General features: G+C 46.4%; 1 protein-coding gene across 1 annotated transcript in view; it reads right to left on the bottom strand.

Annotated features, from left to right (window-relative positions):
- Positions 1–17,770, bottom strand: part of sfi1 (SFI1 centrin binding protein) — a 105,301-nt gene extending 87,531 nt beyond the window's left edge. The window contains exons 1-4 of the mRNA XM_078553843.1: positions 17,619–17,770; positions 15,751–15,912; positions 8,133–8,203; positions 5,576–5,668 (exon numbers count right to left, since the gene is read on the bottom strand). Coding sequence (XP_078409969.1) covers positions 5,576–5,647 — 72 coding nt within the window. The 5' untranslated portion in view covers positions 5,648–5,668; positions 8,133–8,203; positions 15,751–15,912; positions 17,619–17,770. The remainder of the gene's footprint in view (positions 1–5,575; positions 5,669–8,132; positions 8,204–15,750; positions 15,913–17,618) is intronic.
- Between the last annotated feature and the right edge of the window lie 5,036 nt (positions 17,771–22,806).

Genomic DNA, 22,806 nt, shown 5'->3' with positions numbered 1-22,806 from the left:
TAGGATTTTCAAAACTGATCGTCACAGTCACTCATCAGCTGTATACCTCCGCCACTAGAGGGAGTCTCAAGGTACAGAAGCTGCAGACCCTCATGCTGACAGCTAAAGCATCATCGTCGCATTGAGGGAAAGGTGCTTGACCCTGGCATACTGGGAGCAATGACATGGGAAACTAACTGGATGAAGAAAGGGACAATAACTATTCAACAGTATTCCATACCCTTTCATATTATTGTGTAACCGTCACTGCTACAGAACACTTATTTTTCCAAAATACTTTCCACTCTCTCCTGAAGGCTTGCTGAACTAAGTTTCCATGATAACAGTAGCCCCCAATCAAGCTGCTATTCCTCACATGACAACAACTGCCAGTGGGCAACTGGACTGTGAAAGACATCCCATCCATGCAAGATTCTGGCTCAGGAACGCACATGCTATCTTGAGTAAGGGTCAGAGAATGACAATCAGGGATGGGAGCTGACTGACCAATTCCTCCTGCCCTGCCGAAGTACAACGAATACAATTGTAGCATTTTCACCTCACTCAGGGTGGGATCAGTTAACTCGGCAAGCTCCTGAAATCAAACCTGAAACCTCCAATAGTATCCATCAAGAGAGGCCACAACATATTTCTTTATAATACATGCCACATTTTTGCTCCAAGTTGCAGACACTAATCACATATACTGCAGTTCCCTTGAAGAAAGAGCAATGTACAGGTAGGTAGGTGTCCAAGCCGCTGTCTGTTGGGACCTCAGCATCACTAACTCCAGTGGTCATCTTCCAAAATTCTAGAGATCTTGGAATGGGTCCTGCCAATTGGAAGGTAGCAAATGTAACCCCACTATTTAAGAAAGGAATAGGGAACTACAGATCTGTCAGCCTGACATAAGTAGTCGGGAGTATGCTAGAATCTGTTATAAAGGATGTGATAAATATACACTTAGAAAATAATGGGAGGATTGGGAGAGTCAACATGGATTTATGAAAGGGAAGTCATATTTGACCAACATGATTTTTTTGAGGATATAACTAGCAGCATAGATAAGGGAGAACCACTGGATTTGATATATTTAGATTTTCAGAAGGCTTTTGATAAGGTCCCACATAGGAGGTTCGTAAGTAAAATTAGAGTACATGGGATCAGGGGTAATATACTCAATTCACCAAGGCTCCTTAGACAACACCTTCCAAACCCACAGCCACTACCATGTAGAAGGACAGGGACAGCAGATAGATGGGAACAACACCACCTGGAAGTTTCCCTCCAAGCCACTCACCATCCTGACTTGGAAATATATCGTCGTCCCTTCACTGTCACTGGGTCAAAATCCTGGAACTCCCTTCTTAATAGCACTGTGGGTGTACCTACACCACATGGACTGCAGCAGTTCAAGAAGGCAGCCCACCACCATCTTCTCAAGGGCAACTAGGGATGGGTAATAAATGCTGGCACAGCCAGCGATGCCCACATCTCATGAATGAATAAAAAAAAGCATGGATTGAGAATCGGTTAACAGAGAATAGAAATAAATGGATCGTTTTCAGGTTGCCAGGCTGTGATTACTAGGTACCGCAAGGTTCAGTGCTTGGGCCCCAGCTATTCACAATCTATGTCAATGGTTTGGATGTGGGGACCAAAGATAACATTTCCGAGTTTACTGATGACACAAAACTAGGTGGAAATGAGAGTTGTGAGGAGGATACAAAGAAGCTTCAAGGAGATTCAGATAGGCTAAGTGAGTGGGCAAAGACATGGCAGATGGGAAAATGTAAAGTTATCCGCTTTGGTATGAAAAACAGAAATGCAGAGTATTCCTGAAATGCTAAGAGATTGGAAAATGCTGATGTCCAAAGGGACCTCAAGGTCCTTGTTCATAAGTCACTGAAAGCTAACATGCAAGTGTAGCTAGTAATTAGGAAGGCAAATGGCATGTTGGCCTTTAGTACAAGAGGATTTGAGTACAGGAATAAAGAAGTCTTGCTGCAACTGTATAGAGCCTTGGTGAGACCACACCTGGAGTGTTGTGTGCAGTTTTGGTCCCCTGACTGAAGGAAGGATATACTTGCCATAGAGGGAGTGCAACTAAGGTTCACCAGACTGATTCAAGGGATGGCAGGATTGTCCTATGAGGAGACTGAGTCGGTTCTCTCTAGTGTTTAGAAGAATACAAAGTGATCTCATTGAAGCATACAAAATTCATACAGGGCTCGACAGGGTAGATGCAGGAAGGATGCTTCCTCTGGCTGGGGTGTTTAGAAGAACAATCTCAAAATAAGAGATAGGCCATTGCGAACTGAGATAAGGAGGAATTTCTTCACTCACAGGGTGGTGAATTTTTGGAATTCGCTGCCCCAGAGGTCTGTGGAGGCTCAGTCATTGAGTATATTCAAGACAGGGATTGATAGATTTCTAGGTATTAAAGATAACAAGGGATATGGGGATAGTGCAGGAAAATGGCATGGGTTAGAAGATCAGCTATGATCTAGTTGATTGGCGGAGCAGACTTCAGGGGACAAATGGCCTACTCCTGCTCCTATGTTCCTATGTTTCAAATAAACGGTTTGCTCCTGTTAACCATACATATCAATCAGCAAATAAAAACCGTAGTAATTCACCTAAACAAAACACCGCTAGTATTAGAGAACAGTGGACATTGGAAGTGAGGAATAAAGCTCTACTTAATCGAACAGTCCAAATGTTGCAAATCGAATTGAGAACTCCAGAAATGAGTAAAAAATTCAGCAGAATTCCTACAATTAAATCAGTTTTTATAAGGCACATAATGAAAATGAGAACAATGCAGGTACTGACTGAAGAATGAGACAGGCTTGTTATGTTGTGTCTCCTTGTTATGGATGAGTGATAATATAAAGGAGGATATTGAAATGATTTTGTTTCAAACAACATAATAATAGAGCATCTGAAATTTGCCTACACTGCTCAGGTGCTACATAACTGTCAAGAAATTAGTTTTAGTGCATAAATGCATTTGTTTTTGGATACACGATTACAAGGACATTGTCGCCTCCTGAGTTGTCAATACCTGATACAATTCACACTGGATGATGTTACTGTGATACTAACAAATTATACCATCATGTTTTGAGATCCCTCCAAGTAGTTGCCCTCACTGAACAACTATTCTGCTTCATACACTCATCTTGGATAGCTTAGCAGCAGGGTCTGCACATGGTGAGACACTGTGAATGAATGGGCTACAGCCAGGGCAGGGACAAGGGTAGCACAGGTGCCGGTTTGCCAGAGGGTGACATTGAATATGCATCCTGCTGCAAAGGACTTACATGAGAACTTTGATTGGGCAGAATACAGGAGGTTGATGGGAATGCACTCTGAAATGCTTGATGCATTGGCAGGCCTGCCAGAAAGCCTGTGGTCATTAACAAGGAGCATGGAGGAGTCCGGCTCCAACTTGGCACAAGGCTTTACGTGGTGCTTCAAGCCCATCTTCCAGGTGTGGAAATGGTGGCCAACTACACGAGAGCACTTCTCAATCGATTCACGGTGCAGCACCTGATGGTTCAGCTTGCTGTCACAGAGGCTCAGACTGTTCATCATCATGGCAGTGGAAAGCAGTGCTCAAAGGAACTTGCAGGGCGCCCTCTAATAGACCGCTAGGATTGCTGAGACTGTGTCTCAGGGGAGTAGCAGTGGCATCTTGGAGCACAAACATACTGCTCACTCACATGACGACTACATTCTTCCTCCCAGTGGCCTTGTTCTAGCCTGTCAGCCAGTTGGACCAGACTGCTGCCAGCCATGCTAAGGTGAAGAACCTTCTAGGCCCAGAGCTGCTCGAGGTCATCCTCCAACACCACCTGCAGTCTTCTCCACTGACAGGCAGCAGCTTTCAAACTGCCATGCTGTGGCTACTAGGGTCACAGTGCAGAGCAGCACTAGAACAGGTGAAGGCACAAAGAAGAGACACACCAGTGGAATACAGAAGGGTGATGAGCTGACTTTTGTGTGCAATATGGCATGGCTTGATCTACAAATTTGCTTGGGAGTCTTTATTTAAATCTATATTTGCCTTGAGGTCAATCAGACACTGTGATGCTTAGTAACAGAGTGAAGTTAAGATGTGGGACTGTTGCTGAACAGGGAATTGGGTTTGCTTTACTGGTATGGCAGTTGGAGTCGTCGATCACAGGTAGCCCGGCCAGACAGGGGCTGTGTATGTTGCCTGCTCACTTTCTTGCACTTTTCCTCCACAGCTGGTCGGCCTATAGCTGGTGACAAGAATGAACCCTGATTATAGTGGGGTTGTGCAGCTTTGCAGCTGACCACCATTGATCTCATTACGCACTCAGCCAAGTACCGCAGGACACCTCCAGAACTATCCAGGCAATGGAAGTGTTACTTTAACACCCCAATGGTCTGATCACATTTATTGCAGCAACATGGCTTTCATTGTATACATGCTGCCCATTTGTGCGTGGATTAAACACCAGAGTCATGAGCGGTGCAGAGAGCAGATAGTCCTCATTGTCTTGTAATCACTCTCTGTTTGTTCTGATTCAAATGCAGATATTAGAAGTGGACTGCCGTAGAATGAAGGCATCATGACTGCTACCAGGATACCAGGCATTGACCTGCCGATATGCAGTCACACACCAACTGGATGTTGAGGGAGTGGAATCCCTTCCACTTGTGGTACATCTCAGAATTGACAAGGGGCAGCCACAAAGCAATCTGCATGCAATCAATAGTGCCCTGCATCATGTGGAAACCTGCAATCCTCGCAAAGCCATCCACCTGCTTCTCGCAGGCAAGAAAGAATGTAATCTATTCAGCTCTCTTGAAATAGTGTCATTGACCTCCTTATGCAACAACAGATGGCAAACTGGGAGACGGTGCACAAAAACCACCTCCTCCAGCCTGGAAGGAGTCAGACAGGTTCATTGCCATGGTCAACTCATAGCCACTGGCAATGCTATCCTGGCCCAGAAGGCAGCAGCTAGGGTTGCAACAGATTGCAAATTTCAGTGAGCACTTACTTCATGAAAGTAGAGGCGTCAGGTACAGTTCCTCGTTGAGGTTCAAGAAGGAGAATTGCTCCTGAAAACTCTGGTCAGATATGACCTCCTGCTGAAAGCTCTTCTCCCCCTACTCTACTCCCTCTTCCAGAAACCTACCCTGCTCTGTGCCACCTTGGCTCATTCACCTTGTTATGTTGTAGAATCAAGCAGCACAACAACTAACATGAAAACAGCTGAAGGGGACCAATATTTCTAAAATCTTTACTGTTCCCTGCCGTCATGTCCTCCAAATGTCAAATTGACATTCAGCTCTTCTACTTGCCCCAACTTCCTTACTCCATCACATTTATTTAGCCACAGTAACCCTGCTCAAGAACTCCAGAGACCTCAACAACTGCTGAGAGAATTGAGGGTCAACTTTCCTTAATAACATTAAACGGGTGAAGAAGAGTCCCTGACTTTATATCGTTTGTAGAAGCAGCAAAAATTTGATGTACCCAATAACCTCTCACCTTGATCCAAGCTTTCTTGCATTGTCTACTCAGACTTAATGGAGATAAAGAAGAAACTCTTACCCAAACATGGGACTGTTGGTGGGCAAGGTTATTCAGCATCTGTTTCAGTCGAATGCTTCTCACGTTGAACATCAGAGCAGTAATACTCGGTTGCTGGTAAAAGAGAACAATTTCTTTAAATTACATCAAAGGGCAAATACACTCGCCAATGAATCTGAATGGAGCAGCTGCATTACACCTGGTGAGTAAGACTGATAAACTATTGACTTGAGGTGTGACTTAAACATGCTGTTTCACACAGTGAGAGTCAGGCTGTACATCCTTGCTAAGGTTCAGGAGGGAGCATCTGCACAAAAAAACTCACTATGGAAAAGGAAGACTTGTTGCTCAAAGGTTCATGGCAAAATTACTGCTGAACTCAGGCAATACAAACAACAAAAGGGGTTCAATTCCCTGTCACAGCTGAACTGGTTGGTTTGTATTGGGGGCAGCAGTTAGAAATACACTCAGCACTTCTGGTTGAAAGAATAGGATAATAGAGTTCTCACCTCAACCCCTGCCCAGCAACTCCTAGCAGATAGTGAATGTGTGGAGGACATTAAATGATCATAGGATGACGAGACAAAGTCAACATGGTTTTCGGAAAGGGAAGTCATATTCAACAAACTTATTAGAGTTTTTGAGGACATAACTAGCAAGGTGGATAAAGGGAGGCCAAAAGATGTAGTGTATTTGGATTTCCAAAAGGCATCTGATAAGGTGCCGCACAAAAGATTTATATGTAAAGGTACAGGCTCAAGGAGTTGGGGGTAACGTATCAGAATGGATAGAGGGTTGGTTAACAGACAGAAGGCAAAGGGTAGAGTTACAAGGAACATTTTCAAGTTGTAACTGGTGGAGTGCCACAGGGATCAGTGCTAGAGCCTCAGTTATATTAATGGCTTAGATGAAGAGAACAAGAGCAATGTATCTCAGTTTGCTGATAATACAAAGCTAGGTGAGAATGTAAGCTGTGAGGAGGACACAAAGAGGCTGCAAAGAGACATGGATGGCGTGTTGGCAACAAGCTGACAGATGGAGTATAAGTGGGAAAGTGTGAGATTATTCATTTGGTAATAGGAACAGAAAACCAGAATACTTTTTAAAAGGCATGAAACTTCAAAATATTGATGGTCAAAGACAGTTGGGTGTACTCGTACAAGAACACAAGGTTAGCATGCAAATACAGCAAGCAGTTAGGAAGGCAAATGGCATGTTCACCTTGATTACAAGGCAGCTGGAGTACAAGAACAAACAAGTTTTGCCACAAATGCATTGAGCTTTGATGAGACTACACCTGGAGTACTGTGTACAGTTTCGGTTTCCATATTTAAAGGAGCATATACTTGCCTTGGAAGTGCCACAACGAGGATTTGTTAGATTTGTTTATGGGATATGAGGGTTGTCCTAGGATAAAAGGCTGAATAAATTGAGCATATACTTTCTGGAGTTTAGAAGAATGAGAGGTGATCTTAGTGAAACATACAAGATTCTGATGGAGCTTGACATGGTAGATATTGAGAGGCTGTTTCCCTGGACTGGGGAATCTAAAACATTCAGGACTGAAATGAGGAGAAATTTCTTCACTCAGGATTCTGAATCTTTGGAACTGTCTACCCCAGAGTGCTGGGGGTGTTCCACTCTTTTGTATATTTAAGGCTGAAACAGACAGGTTTTTGGTCTCTGAGGGAATCGAGGGATATGAGGAAAGCAGAGTTGAAGCCAAAGATCACCCATGGTTGTCTTGAATGACGGAGCAGACTTGAAAGCTCATAACATCTATTCCTGCTCCTACTTCCTATGCTTTATTTTCTTATGAGCATAGGGTTGACCTCACTTACGATGCACTCCAGAAATAGTCCACTGAAGCTTTCACAAAGAATAGACCTGAGAGAGAATTGTGGGACACGGTACTGCACCCAGAATTTATGTGCAACTTTGAGGATGGAGAGGGAAGCAGTATTGCAGTAACTATGTAGTTTATTAGGAACAAAACAACAGCAGCAGGCATTTCAAAACCAGAAACTCATTCTGCCATTCAATTAGATCATGGCTGATCTATATCTTAACTCCATCTGCCTGTCTTGGCTTTATAACGCTTTAATACGCTTGCCTAACAAAAATCTAAATCTCAACTTTGAAATGTTTAATTGACCCCCCAGCCTCTACAGCTTTTTGAAGGAGAGTTCCAAATTTTCACCAGCCTCTGTGGAAAGTACTTTCCAACATAACGCCTGAACAGCCTAGCTCTAATTTTAGTGTTATGCCCCTTTTCCTCCCAATAAAATAGTATCTATTGATCCCATCAAATATTTTAATGATACTAAACACCTCAATTAAATTACCCCTGAATCTTCTATACTCAAGGAATAAAAAGCTAGTCAATACAACCTGTCTTCATAATTTAATTTTAATGTAACTGGGCTGTGGAGGGGTCAAACAGTCCAGAGCTCCAAGTTACTGGTGCGAACAGAGACACTAATTCATTCACTGAATAAAACAAGCACGTACTTAGAGCAGGCCAAACCCAGCAACAATGCAGTACTAGATTTAATGCATGTATCTGCTGATGCCTTACCAGTAGGTGGTGGCGGTAGTGATCATCTGCCAATCTGCACAGTTTGACCTTTTCAGCACGAAGAGAAACATCTGGATTGAAGTTAAGGTATTCACAGTTGACATGCAATTTAGTTAACATCTAGTGCTTCAAAGATGAGCGCACAGTACTCAAGGGAAAAAAAACAGATGCACCAGAGATGGACAGAAATCAAAGGAAAATAAACATATGCCAAGACAGAAATATAAAGAGATTAAAAGGATTCACAAAATCCTGATATCCATGTGACTCTGTTATCAGCACTTTGCAAGATGTTTTGTCCTCATCCAATGGCACACTGCCGCAGTTCCTAGCATTATAGTTCTGAGAATGAAACCAACACCTTGCTGGAGTGATAGAATACCAGTTATCTACTAGCTGCGCCTCTCTCTTCTTGCTCAGAGTTCAGCTGATCGTCATTCAAATTTTGCCAAAATTATTATGACAGTCAACTCCTCGCTCACACTAGAACTTTTCCATTAAACTGAAAAAGAGCCTTTTGTCTCAAAATGGTTGCAATTATACAACAGCTGATCTGAAGCCAACCCCCTCAAGGTGGTCTAACTCCACTCCCCAGAACCTGATCTGATGGCTGCAGGACATCCTCCTGGGGAGGACGACCAGCCAGAGGTCATGGTCCACATTGCTACCAATGACATTGGTAGGAAGTGGGATGAGGTCCTGAAAGCAGATTTTAGGGAGTCAAGAAGGAAATTAAAAAGCAGGACCTCAAGAGTAGTAATCTCAGGATTACTCCCAGTGCCACGTGCTGGTGAGCATAGGAATAGGAGAATTAATCGATTGGTATTGAGAATTGGTATAGGAGGGAGGGCATCAGATTTCTGAGGCATTGCAACCAGTTCTGGGGCACGTGGGACCTGTACAAGATGGAAGGGTTAGACCTTAAAAGGACCGGGGTTAATATTCTGACAGGGAGATTTGGTAGTGCCGCTGGAGAGGGTTTAAACTAGCTTGGCAGGGAGCCCAAGGGGTAGCTCAAATTGGAAGGAAGTGAAGCTGGTAACAGGAAGTAGAAATGTAGCAAGTGAAATTAGAAGGCAGGTGAAACAAAGACAAGCATCAACTAAACTTAGAATGTGGAATAATGTCAAAAGGACAAAGTTAAGTGCACTCTACCTGAATGCATGCAGCATTTGCAACAAGGTGGATGATTTAAAGGCACAAATAAGGGTAAATGGGTATGATCTAATTGCCAATATGGAAACATGACTACAGGGTGACCAAGACTAGGAACTGAACATTCAATGATATTTAACATTTAGGGAGTACAGGCAAAAAGGAAAAAGAGGTGGTGTCGTGCTGATAATGAGGGGTGGGATCAGTACATTAGTAAGGGAGGACCTCAGATCGGAAAAACAAAATATGGAATCTGTTTGGGTGGAGCTAAGAAACAGCAAGGGACAGCAAACATTGGTAGGAGTTGTTTATATATTACCAAACAGTAGTGGTAGTATGGGGGATGGTAAGAATCAGGAAATTAGAGAAGCATGAAGCATGGGTAATACAGTGATCATGGGTGACTTCAATCTGCACATAGACTGGGTAAATCTAATGAGCACTAATGCTGCAGAAGACGGCTTTCTGGAGTGTGTTAGGGATGGTTTTCTAGAGATGAATGTTGAGGAACTGACTAGGGAACAGGCATTTTAGATCTAGTATTATGTAACGAAAAAGGGCTAATTAATAACACTCTTGTAAAAGAACCTTTAGGGATGAGTGACCATATATGATAGAATTTTACATTATGTTTGAAAGGGAGGTAGTTCAATCTGAAGCCAGGGTGTTAAATTTGAACAAAGGAAATTATGAAGGTTTGAGGGGCAAATTGGTTGAGACGGATACATTAAAAAGGTATGATGGTACATAGGTGTTGGACAGTTTTTAAAGAATTATTACATAGTTTACAGCAACTATATATCCTTTTGAGGCACAAAAACCCAAAAAGAAAAGTCAGTCAACTGTGGCTAATAGAAGAAGTTAAGGATTGTATAAGATTAAAAGAAAAGGCCTATTAAAGTTGCCAGAAATAGTAGTAAACCTGACAAATGGGAGGATTTTGGAACATAGCAAAGGAGGACCAAGAAACTGATAAAGGGGGAATAGATATGAAAGTAACCTAGCAAAAAAACATAAAAATGGACTCTAAACGCTTCTGTAGGTAAGTAAAAAGGAAAAGTTTGGCTAAGACAAATGTGGGCCCATTACAGGCGGAGTCAGGAGCATTTACAATGGGGAATAGAAAAATGGCAGAGAAGCTAAATGATTACGTTGTGTCTGTCTTCAGAGGAAGATACAAGAAATCTCCCAGAATTAGAGATCCAAGGGACTAGGGAGAATGAGGAAATTAAGGAAATTAGTATTATTAAGAAGGTTGTATTGGAGAAATTAATGGGACTAAAGTTTGATAAGTCCTCAGGACCTGATATTTTACATCTCAGAGTGTTGAAAGAGGTGGCTGTGGAGATAGTGGATGCATTAGTGACCTTCTTCCAAAATTCTATAGATTCTGGAATGGTTCCTGCAGATTGGAAGATAGCCAATGTCACCCAATATTTAAGAAAGGAGGGAGTGAAGGAAAAGGGAACCACAGGCCTGTTAGACTTACATCAGTAGTAGGGAAAATGCTAGAATCTATTCTAAAGAATGTGATAAATGGACACTTGGATAATAATGATTGGATTGGGCATAGTCAACATGGATTTATGAATAGGAAATCATGTTTGACAAACCTGTTGGAGATTTTTGGGATGTTACCAACAGAATTGATAAAGGGGAGTCGGTGGACATACAATACTTGGATTTTAAGAAAGCTTTTGATAAAGCCCCCCCCCACTGGAGGTTGGTTAGCAAAATTAAAAAATGTGGGATAGGAGGTAATATACTGGCATGGGTTAAGGATTGGTTAACAGGCAGAAACCAGAGAATAGGAATAAACGGGTCATTTGCGCGTTGGCAGGCGGTGACTAACGGGGTACAGCAAGGATCAGTACTTGGGCCCCAACTGTTCACAATATATATCAATGATTTGGATGTGGGGACCACATGTAATATTTCCAAGTACACGGATGACACAAAGCTAGGTTGGAATGTGTGCTATGAGGAAGATGCAAAGTGACTTCAAAAGGATTTGGACAGACTTAGTGGATGGACAGAACATGGCAGATGGAATATAACATGGAAAAATGTGAGGTTATCCACTTTGATAGGAGGAACAAATGTGCAGAGTATTTCTTAAATACTAAGAGATTAGAAAGTGCAGATGTACAAAGGGACCTGGGTAGCCTTGTCCATAAGTCACTGAAAGCTAACATGCAGGTGCAACAAGCAATTAGGAAGACTCATGGCAAGTTAGCCTTCATCACAAGAGGATCTGAGTGCAGGAGTAGCAAAGTCTTGCTTCAATTGTGCAGAACCTTGGTTAGACCGCACCTGGGATACAGTGTACAGTTTTGGTCTCCTTACATGAGGAAGGATATTATTGCCATAGTGGGAGTGCAACGAAGATTTACCAGACAAGCTCCCGGGGTGGCGGGACTGTCTTATGAAGAGAGATTGGGAAAACTGGGCCTGTATTCTCCAGAGTTTTGAAGAATGAGAGGTGATCTCATTGAAACCTACAAAATACTTCAAGACAGGGTAGATGCAAGTAAGATGTTTTCCTGGTGAGGAGTCTAGAACCAGGGGACACAATTTCAAATTAAAGGCCACTTCGGACCGAGATGAGGAGAAATTTTTTTTTTACTCAAACGGTTGCGAATTCTACCCCAGAGAGCTGTGGAAGCTCAATCACTGAGTATATTTAAAGCAAAGATTGGCAGGTTTCTAAATATCAATGACATAAAGGATATGGGGATAGTGTGGGGAAAAAGGCATTGAAGTGGATCATCAGCCATGATCGTATTGAGTGGCAGAGCAGGCTCGATGGGCAGAATGGCCTACTTCTGCTCCTATGTTCCCATTTCATGCCAGCCCCTTTTGGATTGACAGAAAAATGCAACTTCAATTCTTTCACATGCTCCAGAATCAATCAGCAGCAACTTCATGAACAAAGATACTGCAGTCCTTTATATGCTTGCCCTGCAATTCTAAAAAAATGCAGAAATAAATATATTTGGAGAGGGTGAGCTATAAAGAAGAAACATGCAATGCTCACAGTCAGTTTGTTTATGATCTTGTGGTCTCCAACAGCCCCTTTCATAGCGGTCGCCTCTCCGGTCACCTCCCTGCTGTAGGGCACAGAATCAAAGCCCAATCATACTTTGACTGTCTCCGTCTCCGACTTACCCCACATGGATTTCAACTGAAGTTCCATCCCTCATGTTTCGAACCCACCCAGGATTACAGGTATCTCCGGGACATACAATGCTCCTCAGACTGCTGTTCTGGTCGCATCCTGAGATCCACACTCAGTGCCATGCGCTGCCATGTGAACACACTCGACCTCTCCCTCCAGCAGCACCGCCGGACCCTATCTCTAAGCTGCCCATGCCCCCAGTTTCATTTTATTCTTTGTCTCATCCGACGCCTCAGCAAGAAACTTTGTCTCTTTCTTTCAGGTGCAAAGGAACGTAAGCTCCAACAACTCATCGACACGAACGCCCATCCAGGACCCTCCACCCCTGCCTGTTCCTCTGTCCCCATCCCGTCTTCCAAGCCCAGCCCCGGCCGTGTATTCACTATACCCCCTGACCTTCCCCTCTCCAATGCTGAACGTTCAGTGCTCAGCAAAGGACTTCGTTTCATACCCTTGTGCCCTCATCTCAATGAATTTCGGGCTCGGCACGATGCTGAACTCTTCTTCCGCCGCCTTCGTCTCCGTGCTCATTTCTTTGGGCAGGAGTCCTCTCCCCATTCAACGGATCCTTTTACCCGCCTTCAATATTCTCCCACCTCCTGGACCCCTCCCTCTGGATTCTTACCTTCTCTTGAGCTTTTCATTGTGAACTGTCTGCGTGACATGAGTCGTCTCAATTTCTCTGCTCCTCTCACCCACTCTAACCTGTCTCTCTCTGAACTTGCTGCACTCCGTTCTCTCAGGTCCAACCCTGACATTGTCATCAAACCTGCTGACAAGGGTGGTGCTGTTGTTGTCTGGCGCACTGACCTCTACCTCGCAGAGGCTGAGTGTCAACTCGCAGACACTTCCTCCTACCTACCCCTGGACCATGACCCCACCACTGAACATCAAGCCATCGTTTCCAGGACTGTTACTGACCTCATCTCCTCTGGAGATCTTCCTTCCACAGCTTCCAACCTCAGTCTCCCAACCTCGGACGGCCCGCTTCTACATCCTTCCCAAAATCCACAAACAGGACTGTCCCGGCAGACCGATCGTGTCAGCCTGTTCCTGCCCCACGGAACTCATTTCTTGCTATCTTGACTCCATTCTCTCTCCCCTTGTCCAGTCCCTTCCCACCTACATCCGTGATTCCTCTGACACCCTACATCATATCAACAATTTCCAGTTCCCTGGCCCCAACCGCCTCCTCTTCACCATGGACGTCCAATCCCTCTACACCTCCATCCCCCACCGGGATGGTCTCATCGCTCTCCGTATCTTCCTCGAACAGAGGACTGAACAATCCCCATCCACCACTACTCACCTCCGTCTGGCTGAACTTGTTCTCACACTGAACAATTTCTCCTTAAACTCCTCTCACTTCCTCCAAATAAAAGATGTGGCTATGGGTACCCGCATGGGCCCCAGTTATGCCTGTCTCTTTATGGGGTATGTGGAACATTCCTTGTTCCAGTCCTACTCAGGCCCCCTCCCACAACTCTTTCTCCAGGACATCGATGATTGCTTCGGTGCTGCTTCATGCTCTCGTCTGGACCTGGAAAAATTTATTAATTTTGCTTCCAATTTCCACCCCTCCATCATTTTCACATGGTCCATTTCTGACACTTCCCTTCCCTTCCTTGACCTCTCTGTCTCAATTCCTGGTGATTGACTGTCCACCAATATTCATTACAAGCCTCCCAACTCCCACAGCTACCTCGACTACAGCTCCTCACACCCTGCTTCCTGTAAGGACTCCATCCCATTCTCTCAGTTCCTTCGCCTCCGTCGCATCTGTTCTGATGATGCCACTTTCAAAAACAGTTCCTCTGACATGTCTTCCTTCTTCCTTGACCGAGGTTTTCCACCCACCGTGGTTGACAGGGCCCTCAACCGTGTCCAGCCCATCTCCCACGCATCCGCCCTCACACCTTCCTCTCCCTCCCAGAACCATGATAGGGTCCCGCTTGTCCTCACTTATCACCCCACCAGCCTCCGCATTCAAAGGATCATCCCCCACCATTTCTGCCAACTCCAGCATGATGCCACCACCAAGCACGTCTTCCCTTCACCCCCCCCCGGTGGCATTCCACAGGGATCGTTCCCTCCGGGACACCCTGGTCCACTCCTCCATCACCCCCTACACCTCAACCCCCTCCCACGGCACCTTCCCATGCAACTGCAGAAGGTGCAACACCTGCCCCTTTACTTCCCCCCCTCCTCACCGTCCAAGGGCCCAAACACTCCTTTCAAGCAAAGCAGCATTTCACTTGCACTTTCCTCAATTTAGTCTAATGCATTCACTGCTCCCAATGCGGTTTCCTCTACATTCGAGACACCAAACGCAGACTGGGTGACCGCTTTGCGGAACACCTTCGGTCTGTCCGCAAGCATGACCCAGACCTCCCTGTCGCTTGCCATTTCAACACTCCACCCTGCTCTCATGCCCACATGTCCGTCCTTGGCCTGCTGCATTGTTCCAGTGAAGTTCAACGCAAACTGGAGGAACAGCACCTTATCTTCTGACTAGGCACTTTACTGCCTTCTGGACTGAATATTGAGTTCAACAATATTAGATCATGACCTTTCTCCTCCATCCCCACCCCTTTCCGATCCCCCTTTTTTCCAATAATTTATATAGATTTTCCTTTTCCCAACTATTTCCATTATTTTTAAATGTATTTCCATCCATTGTTTTATCTCTGCCTTTTAGCCTATTTCGATCCCTTCCTCCCACCCCCACTAGGGCTATCTGTACCTTTATTATCACATTCCTTAGATAATATTACCGGCTTCAACACCTCTTTGTCCTTTTGTCTATGACATCTTTTGGTTATCTCCACCTATCACTGGCCTTCTATCCAGCTCTACCTGTCCCACCCCCCCCCTTAAACCAGCTTATATTTCACCTCTTTTCTATTTTTCCTTCGTTCTGTTGAAGAGTCATACGGACTCGAAACGTTAACTGTGTTCCTCTCCACAGATGCTGTCAGGCCTGCTGAGTTTTTCCAGGTATTTTTGTTTTTGTTTTCCCAATCATCCTTTTCTCTCTTTATATAGCAACTGAGCTGAAGTGCATTTTGCCACATTGTTTGTTTTTAATGACAATTTGCAGATTTCGTCTTGCTGTTGAGATTGAGTTCCATCAACTTCTTCCAAGGGTTCATGTGTATTTTAAACACTCTCAGCCACACAGAATGATCCTACTGACCTGAAGAACGGGCAAATGGCTTAACTTGTCCTTTGTAGTGCATAAACAAGAAAGGGTTTCAAGTCTGTGGGATTCATGAGAAAGGATACAGTGATTCCAGTGGGTAAATACCCGCCGCAGAGTGCACCTCCTGCCCAATTCACTGATGTGATTCTCATGTGCGAGGACGCTTCTTCGAAGATGCCAGGCTGAGTGCCAAGACAAAAAGTATCGCTGCACAACATAACTTTTATAAGTCTGCTCAGCCAACCCTGTAAGGCAGAGTGGGAAACAAAGTCATCACTATTTAGAAGGGAGAGGGGGGTGGCGCCACAGGAAGGAGGGGGTGGGGGAAGGCCTTTAAGGGCTTTATCCCATTCTCCCAGTTCTATCACATCTGTTCTGATGATGCAACCTTCCATGCCAGTGCCTCTGATAAGTTTTCATTTCTCCTCAACTGAGGTTCTTCCATCATCGTGGGTGACTGTGTCCATCCAATTTCCTGTACTTCTGCTCTCACCCCTTCCCCTCCCTCACAGAACAGTGATCGGGTTTCACTGTATCCATCCTATCAAATCATTCTAACATTTTAAAGACCTCAAGCAGATCACCCCTCAATCTTCTATACTCAAGGAAATGCATGTCTCTAGAAGTTCTCCTCACAATTTAAGTCTCTAAGCCCCTGTACCATTCTTGTAAATCTGTGTTGCGCCCCCTCCATGGCCAATCTATGCTTCTTGTACAGAAGGAGCCTTTACCCTGCACAGCGTATTAATTTGCTGATGTGGGAGCATATGAATTGGCTGATCTGCAAGAGCTCTGTGCTGACACACTCGGCACCGCCACTCCCGCTCAACTAACTTTGAAAACAATAAACGAGTGAACCATTTTCCCCAAATCAACTCTGCTTCTCTTGACCCTCAATGTGGCCAGTCTGCATGTCCAACATGCAGTTGGTGAGTCTTAACTTCCTCCAGCTACACATTGGGAAGATCAAAGTTATTGATTTGACACCAAAACCCACCACCTGCACCAACCATGTTCTCTTACCAGATCGCCCACCCTCTCTCTGGAAGAACCAGATTATTCACAATCTCTGCATCCTGTTGGATAATGAGCTGAGCTTCAGGCTCCTTTACAGGTTGTCCATTTTTACGACTGCAGCATGCCTGTTTCCACCCCTACCTCAGCCCCTTTCCCTGTTGAAATCCTAATCCATGTCACCTCCAGGCTTGAGACTCAACACTTTGTCTCTGGCCTGCCATCCTCTACAAACGCCAACCTGTGCAAAACATTGCTAACCTTAAGTCATGTTTGCACCTCCTCCTCATCCTCTCAGTTCCCCACAACTCTTATTTAAAATCCTCATCTTCAAATCGCCATTCCTTCATGCTGGGTCAAAAACCTGCAACTCCCTTCCTAACAACACTGTGGGTGTACCTACACCGCATGGACTGCAGCGGTTCAAGAAGACAGCTCACCACCACCTTCTCAAGGTCAACTAGGGATGGGCAATAAATACTGGCCCAGCCAGCAAAGCACACATCCCATGAATGAATTAAAAAAAACACTCCCCATAATCCTCTATAACATCTTCATATACTCTTTTAGCCACTTGTACTCCCCACTCCATGTCCTCAAAAACTATCTGTTTCTCCATCTCTGACCTCTCATACAACCTATCACCATTCACCCCACCAATCTCTGGATTTCCCTCCCTTAAAATCTCTTAAAACCATCTCATCAATCAAGCTTTCCTATCCTCACCTGTAGTCTGCATTAATATGCCTGACAGAAAAGATGCACTGAGACAGCCTGATCAAGTCTCTATAAATGATTGGCACTGATCGGCCCTGGAATCTAACAGTTAGTCACAGACACAAATTTTATCTCTGAACAGTAAATTGTGACACCTCAAAGATGAGATTCAGGAAACCAACAGGCACTTGCATTTCAAGCCTCCATCCCAGAAACTTACTGTATTGGCACTTCTTGTCCCTGCAAACCTGGACATATAGTAGCCAAGCCAGCAGAGATCGCCGCAGGCAATGACGTTGGTATATTTGCTGCGCTTGGGCATTCCTCTCCTGCTCTTGCTGCAATAGATACAACAATGCATTCCACTGAAGCCAGGCCTGCACTCAAAACAGAGGGGACAACAGTTAACAAACTGCACACAAACTGCAGCAATAACATCTTCTAGCATTCACATCTGTCCAATTGCAAATGAAATTTTTATCATGTATCACAGTGTTTGTCTTTAAATATGTTTGTAAAATACATAGAAATAAAAAGTACAAATCAGAAATTAATCAGCATCTGAAAAATAGAGTCAGTTTCAGATTTTGTGTCTCATTCAGACCTATCTTGACAATATTTTTCAGACAACAGGCTCAGGGATTAGCTAACCTCAGGCAGGACAGCAGGAGGTGCATGCCAATTAGTTTCAGCAGATCAAGGCTAGAAAGTAGAAAAGCCAAGGTTCCTGGGCACTATCCAGGGACTCCTGCTGGCAAGCGCACGTGTGGATATCAGCAGGGGAGGGGATTGGACTCGGCTCCCATGTCTTTGTCAAATAGCCTGTCAGTGTTCACTGCCAAGCCCATGCACACAGAACAGACACCCATGAGGTACGGAGTGTACTGGCATCTGCAAAACTGCAACCCAGCAACAAACAGTTGGAGGAAGTGAGAGTGAAGTCGGGAAGAAATAAAAATAAATCCAAAGCAGCGACAAAGACAAATGATCCTGTCTTTATTAAGCTTTATAGAATGTTCTGTCTCCCTGCGCCCACATTGTTTGACTGGTTTCAAAAGTGTTCAGCTTAGCTGTTCGCGCGCACGCGCAGGGGGAGAGAGGCGCACACACACACAGAGAGAGACACGCACACACACACAGAGAGAGACACGCACACACACACAGAGAGAGACACGCACACACACACACAGAGAGACACGCACACACACAGAGAGAGACACGCACACACACACAGAGAGAGACACGCACACACACAGAGAGAGAGAGACACGCACACACACAGAGAGAGAGACACGCACACACACAGAGAGAGAGACACGCGCACACACAGAGAGAGAGACACGCGCACACACAGAGAGAGAGACACGCACACACACAGAGAGAGAGACACGCACACACACAGAGAGAGAGACACGCACACACACAGAGAGAGAGACACGCACACACACACAGAGAGAGACACGCACACACACAGAGAGAGAGACACGCACACACACACACAGAGAGAGACACGCACACACACAGAGACTCGCACACACACAGAGAGAGACTCGCACACACACACACAGAGAGAGACGCACACACACACACAGAGAGAGACACGCACACACACACAGGGAGAGACACGCACACACACACAGGGAGAGACACGCACACACACACAGACACGCACACACACACAGAGAGAGACACGCACACACACACAGAGAGAGACACGCACACACACACAGAGAGAGACACGCACACACACAGAGAGAGAGAGACACGCACACACACAGAGAGAGACACGCACACACACACAGAGACACGCACACACACACAGAGAGAGACACGCACACACACACAGAGAGAGAGACACGCACACACACAGAGAGAGACACGCACACACACACAGAGAGAGAGACACGCACACACAGAGCGAGAGACACGCACACACAGAGCGAGAGACACGCACACACACAGAGAGAGACACGCACACACACAGAGAGAGACACGCACACACACAGAGAGAGACACGCACACACACACACAGAGAGAGACACGCACACACACACAGAGAGAGACACGCACACACACACAGAGAGAGACACGCACACACACAGAGAGAGAGACACGCACACACACACACACACACAGAGAGACACGCACACACACACACACAGAGAGAGACACGCACACACACAGAGAGAGACACGCACACACACACAGAGAGAGACACGCACACACACAGAGAGAGAGACACGCACACACAGAGAGAGAGACACGCACACACACAGAGAGAGAGACACGCACACACACACAGAGAGACACGCACACACACACAGAGAGAGACACGCACACACACACAGAGAGAGAGACACGCACACACACAGAGAGAGACACGCACACACACACAGAGAGAGACACACACACACACGGAGAGACACGCACACACACACACAGAGAGAGAGACACGCACACACACAGAGAGACACGCACACACACAGAGAGAGAGACACGCACACACACACAGAGAGAGACACGCACACACACACAGAGAGAGACACGCACACACACACAGAGAGAGACACGCACACACACACAGAGAGAGACACGCACACACACACAGAGAGAGACACGCACACACACACACAGAGAGAGACACGCACACACACACACAGAGAGAGACACGCACACACACACAGAGATAGACACGCACACACACACAGAGAGAGACACGCACACACACACACAGAGAGACACGCACACACACACACAGAGAGAGACACGCACACACACACAGAGAGAGACACGCACACACACACAGAGAGACACGCACACACACAGAGAGAGACACGCACACACACACACAGAGAGACACGCACACACACACAGAGAGAGACACGCACACACACACAGAGAGAGACACGCACACACAGAGAGAGAGAGACACGCACACACACAGAGAGAGACACGCACACACACACACAGAGAGAGACACGCACACACACACACACACAGAGAGACACGCACACACACACAGAGAGAGAGACACGCACACACACAGAGAGAGAGACACGCACACACAGAGAGAGAGACACGCACACACAGAGAGAGAGACACGCACACACAGAGAGAGAGACACGCACACACAGAGAGAGAGACACGCACACACAGAGAGAGAGACACGCACACACACACAGAGAGAGACACGCACACACACACAGAGAGAGAGACACGCACACACACAGAGAGAGACACGCACACACACACAGAGAGAGACACACACACACACGGAGAGACACGCACACACACACACAGAGAGAGAGACACGCACACACACAGAGAGAGAGACACGCACACACACACAGAGAGAGACACGCACACACACACAGAGAGAGATACGCACACACACACAGAGAGAGACACGCACACACACAGAGAGACACGCACACACACAGAGAGACACGCACACGCACACAGAGAGAGACACGCACACACACACACACAGAGAGAGACACGCACACACACACACAGAGAGAGACACGCACACACACACAGAGAGAGACACGCACACACACACACACAGAGAGACACGCACACACACACAGAGAGAGACACGCACACACACAGAGAGAGACACGCACACACACACAGAGAGACACGCACACACACAGAGAGAGACACGCACACACACACACAGAGAGACACGCACACACACACAGAGAGAGACACGCACACACACACACAGAGAGACACGCACACACACAGAGAGAGAGACACGCACACACAGAGAGAGAGACACGCACACACACAGAGAGAGACACGCACACACACACACAGAGACACGCACACACACAGAGAGAGAGACACGCACACACACAGAGAGAGAGACACGCACACACACAGAGAGAGACACGCACACACACACAGAGAGAGACACGCACACACACACAGACACGCACACACACACACACAGAGACACGCACACACACACAGAGAGAGAGACACGCACACACACACAGAGATAGACACGCACACACACACAGAGAGAGACACGCACACACACACACAGAGAGACACGCACACACACACACAGAGAGAGACACGCACACACACACAGAGAGAGACACGCACACACACACAGAGAGACACGCACACACACAGAGAGAGACACGCACACACACACACAGAGAGACACGCACACACACACAGAGAGAGACACGCACACACACACAGAGAGAGACACGCACACACAGAGAGAGAGAGACACGCACACACACAGAGAGAGACACGCACACACACACACAGAGAGAGACACGCACACACACACACACACAGAGAGACACGCACACACACACAGAGAGAGAGACACGCACACACACAGAGAGAGAGACACGCACACACAGAGAGAGAGACACGCACACACAGAGAGAGAGACACGCACACACAGAGAGAGAGACACGCACACACAGAGAGAGAGACACGCACACACAGAGAGAGAGACACGCACACACACACAGAGAGAGACACGCACACACACACAGAGAGAGAGACACGCACACACACAGAGAGAGACACGCACACACACACAGAGAGAGACACACACACACACGGAGAGACACGCACACACACACACAGAGAGAGAGACACGCACACACACAGAGAGAGAGACACGCACACACACACAGAGAGAGACACGCACACACACACAGAGAGAGACACGCACACACACACAGAGAGAGACACGCACACACACAGAGAGACACGCACACACACAGAGAGACACGCACACGCACACAGAGAGAGACACGCACACACACACACACAGAGAGAGACACGCACACACACACACAGAGAGACACGCACACACACACAGAGAGAGACACGCACACACACACACACAGAGAGACACGCACACACACAGAGAGAGACACGCACACACACACAGAGAGACACGCACACACACAGAGAGAGACACGCACACACACACACAGAGAGACACGCACACACACACAGAGAGAGACACGCACACACACACACAGAGAGACACGCACACACACAGAGAGAGAGACACGCACACACAGAGAGAGAGACACGCACACACACAGAGAGAGACACGCACACACACACACAGAGACACGCACACACACAGAGAGAGAGACACGCACACACACAGAGAGAGAGACACGCACACACACAGAGAGAGACACGCACACACACACAGAGAGAGACACGCACACACACACAGACACGCACACACACACACACAGAGACACGCACACACACACAGAGAGAGACACGCACACACACACAGAGAGAGACACGCACACACACACAGAGAGAGAGACACGCACACACACAGAGAGAGACACGCACACACACACAGAGACACGCACACACACACAGAGAGAGACACGCACACACAC

This window comes from Cetorhinus maximus, chromosome 12, assembly GCF_964194155.1.
Source record: "Cetorhinus maximus chromosome 12, sCetMax3.hap1.1, whole genome shotgun sequence".
In the NCBI taxonomy this organism is placed as follows: domain Eukaryota; kingdom Metazoa; phylum Chordata; class Chondrichthyes; order Lamniformes; family Cetorhinidae; genus Cetorhinus; species Cetorhinus maximus.
Note: the sequence above shows the minus strand (reverse complement) of the source record. Positions and strands in the feature narration are given on the sequence as shown.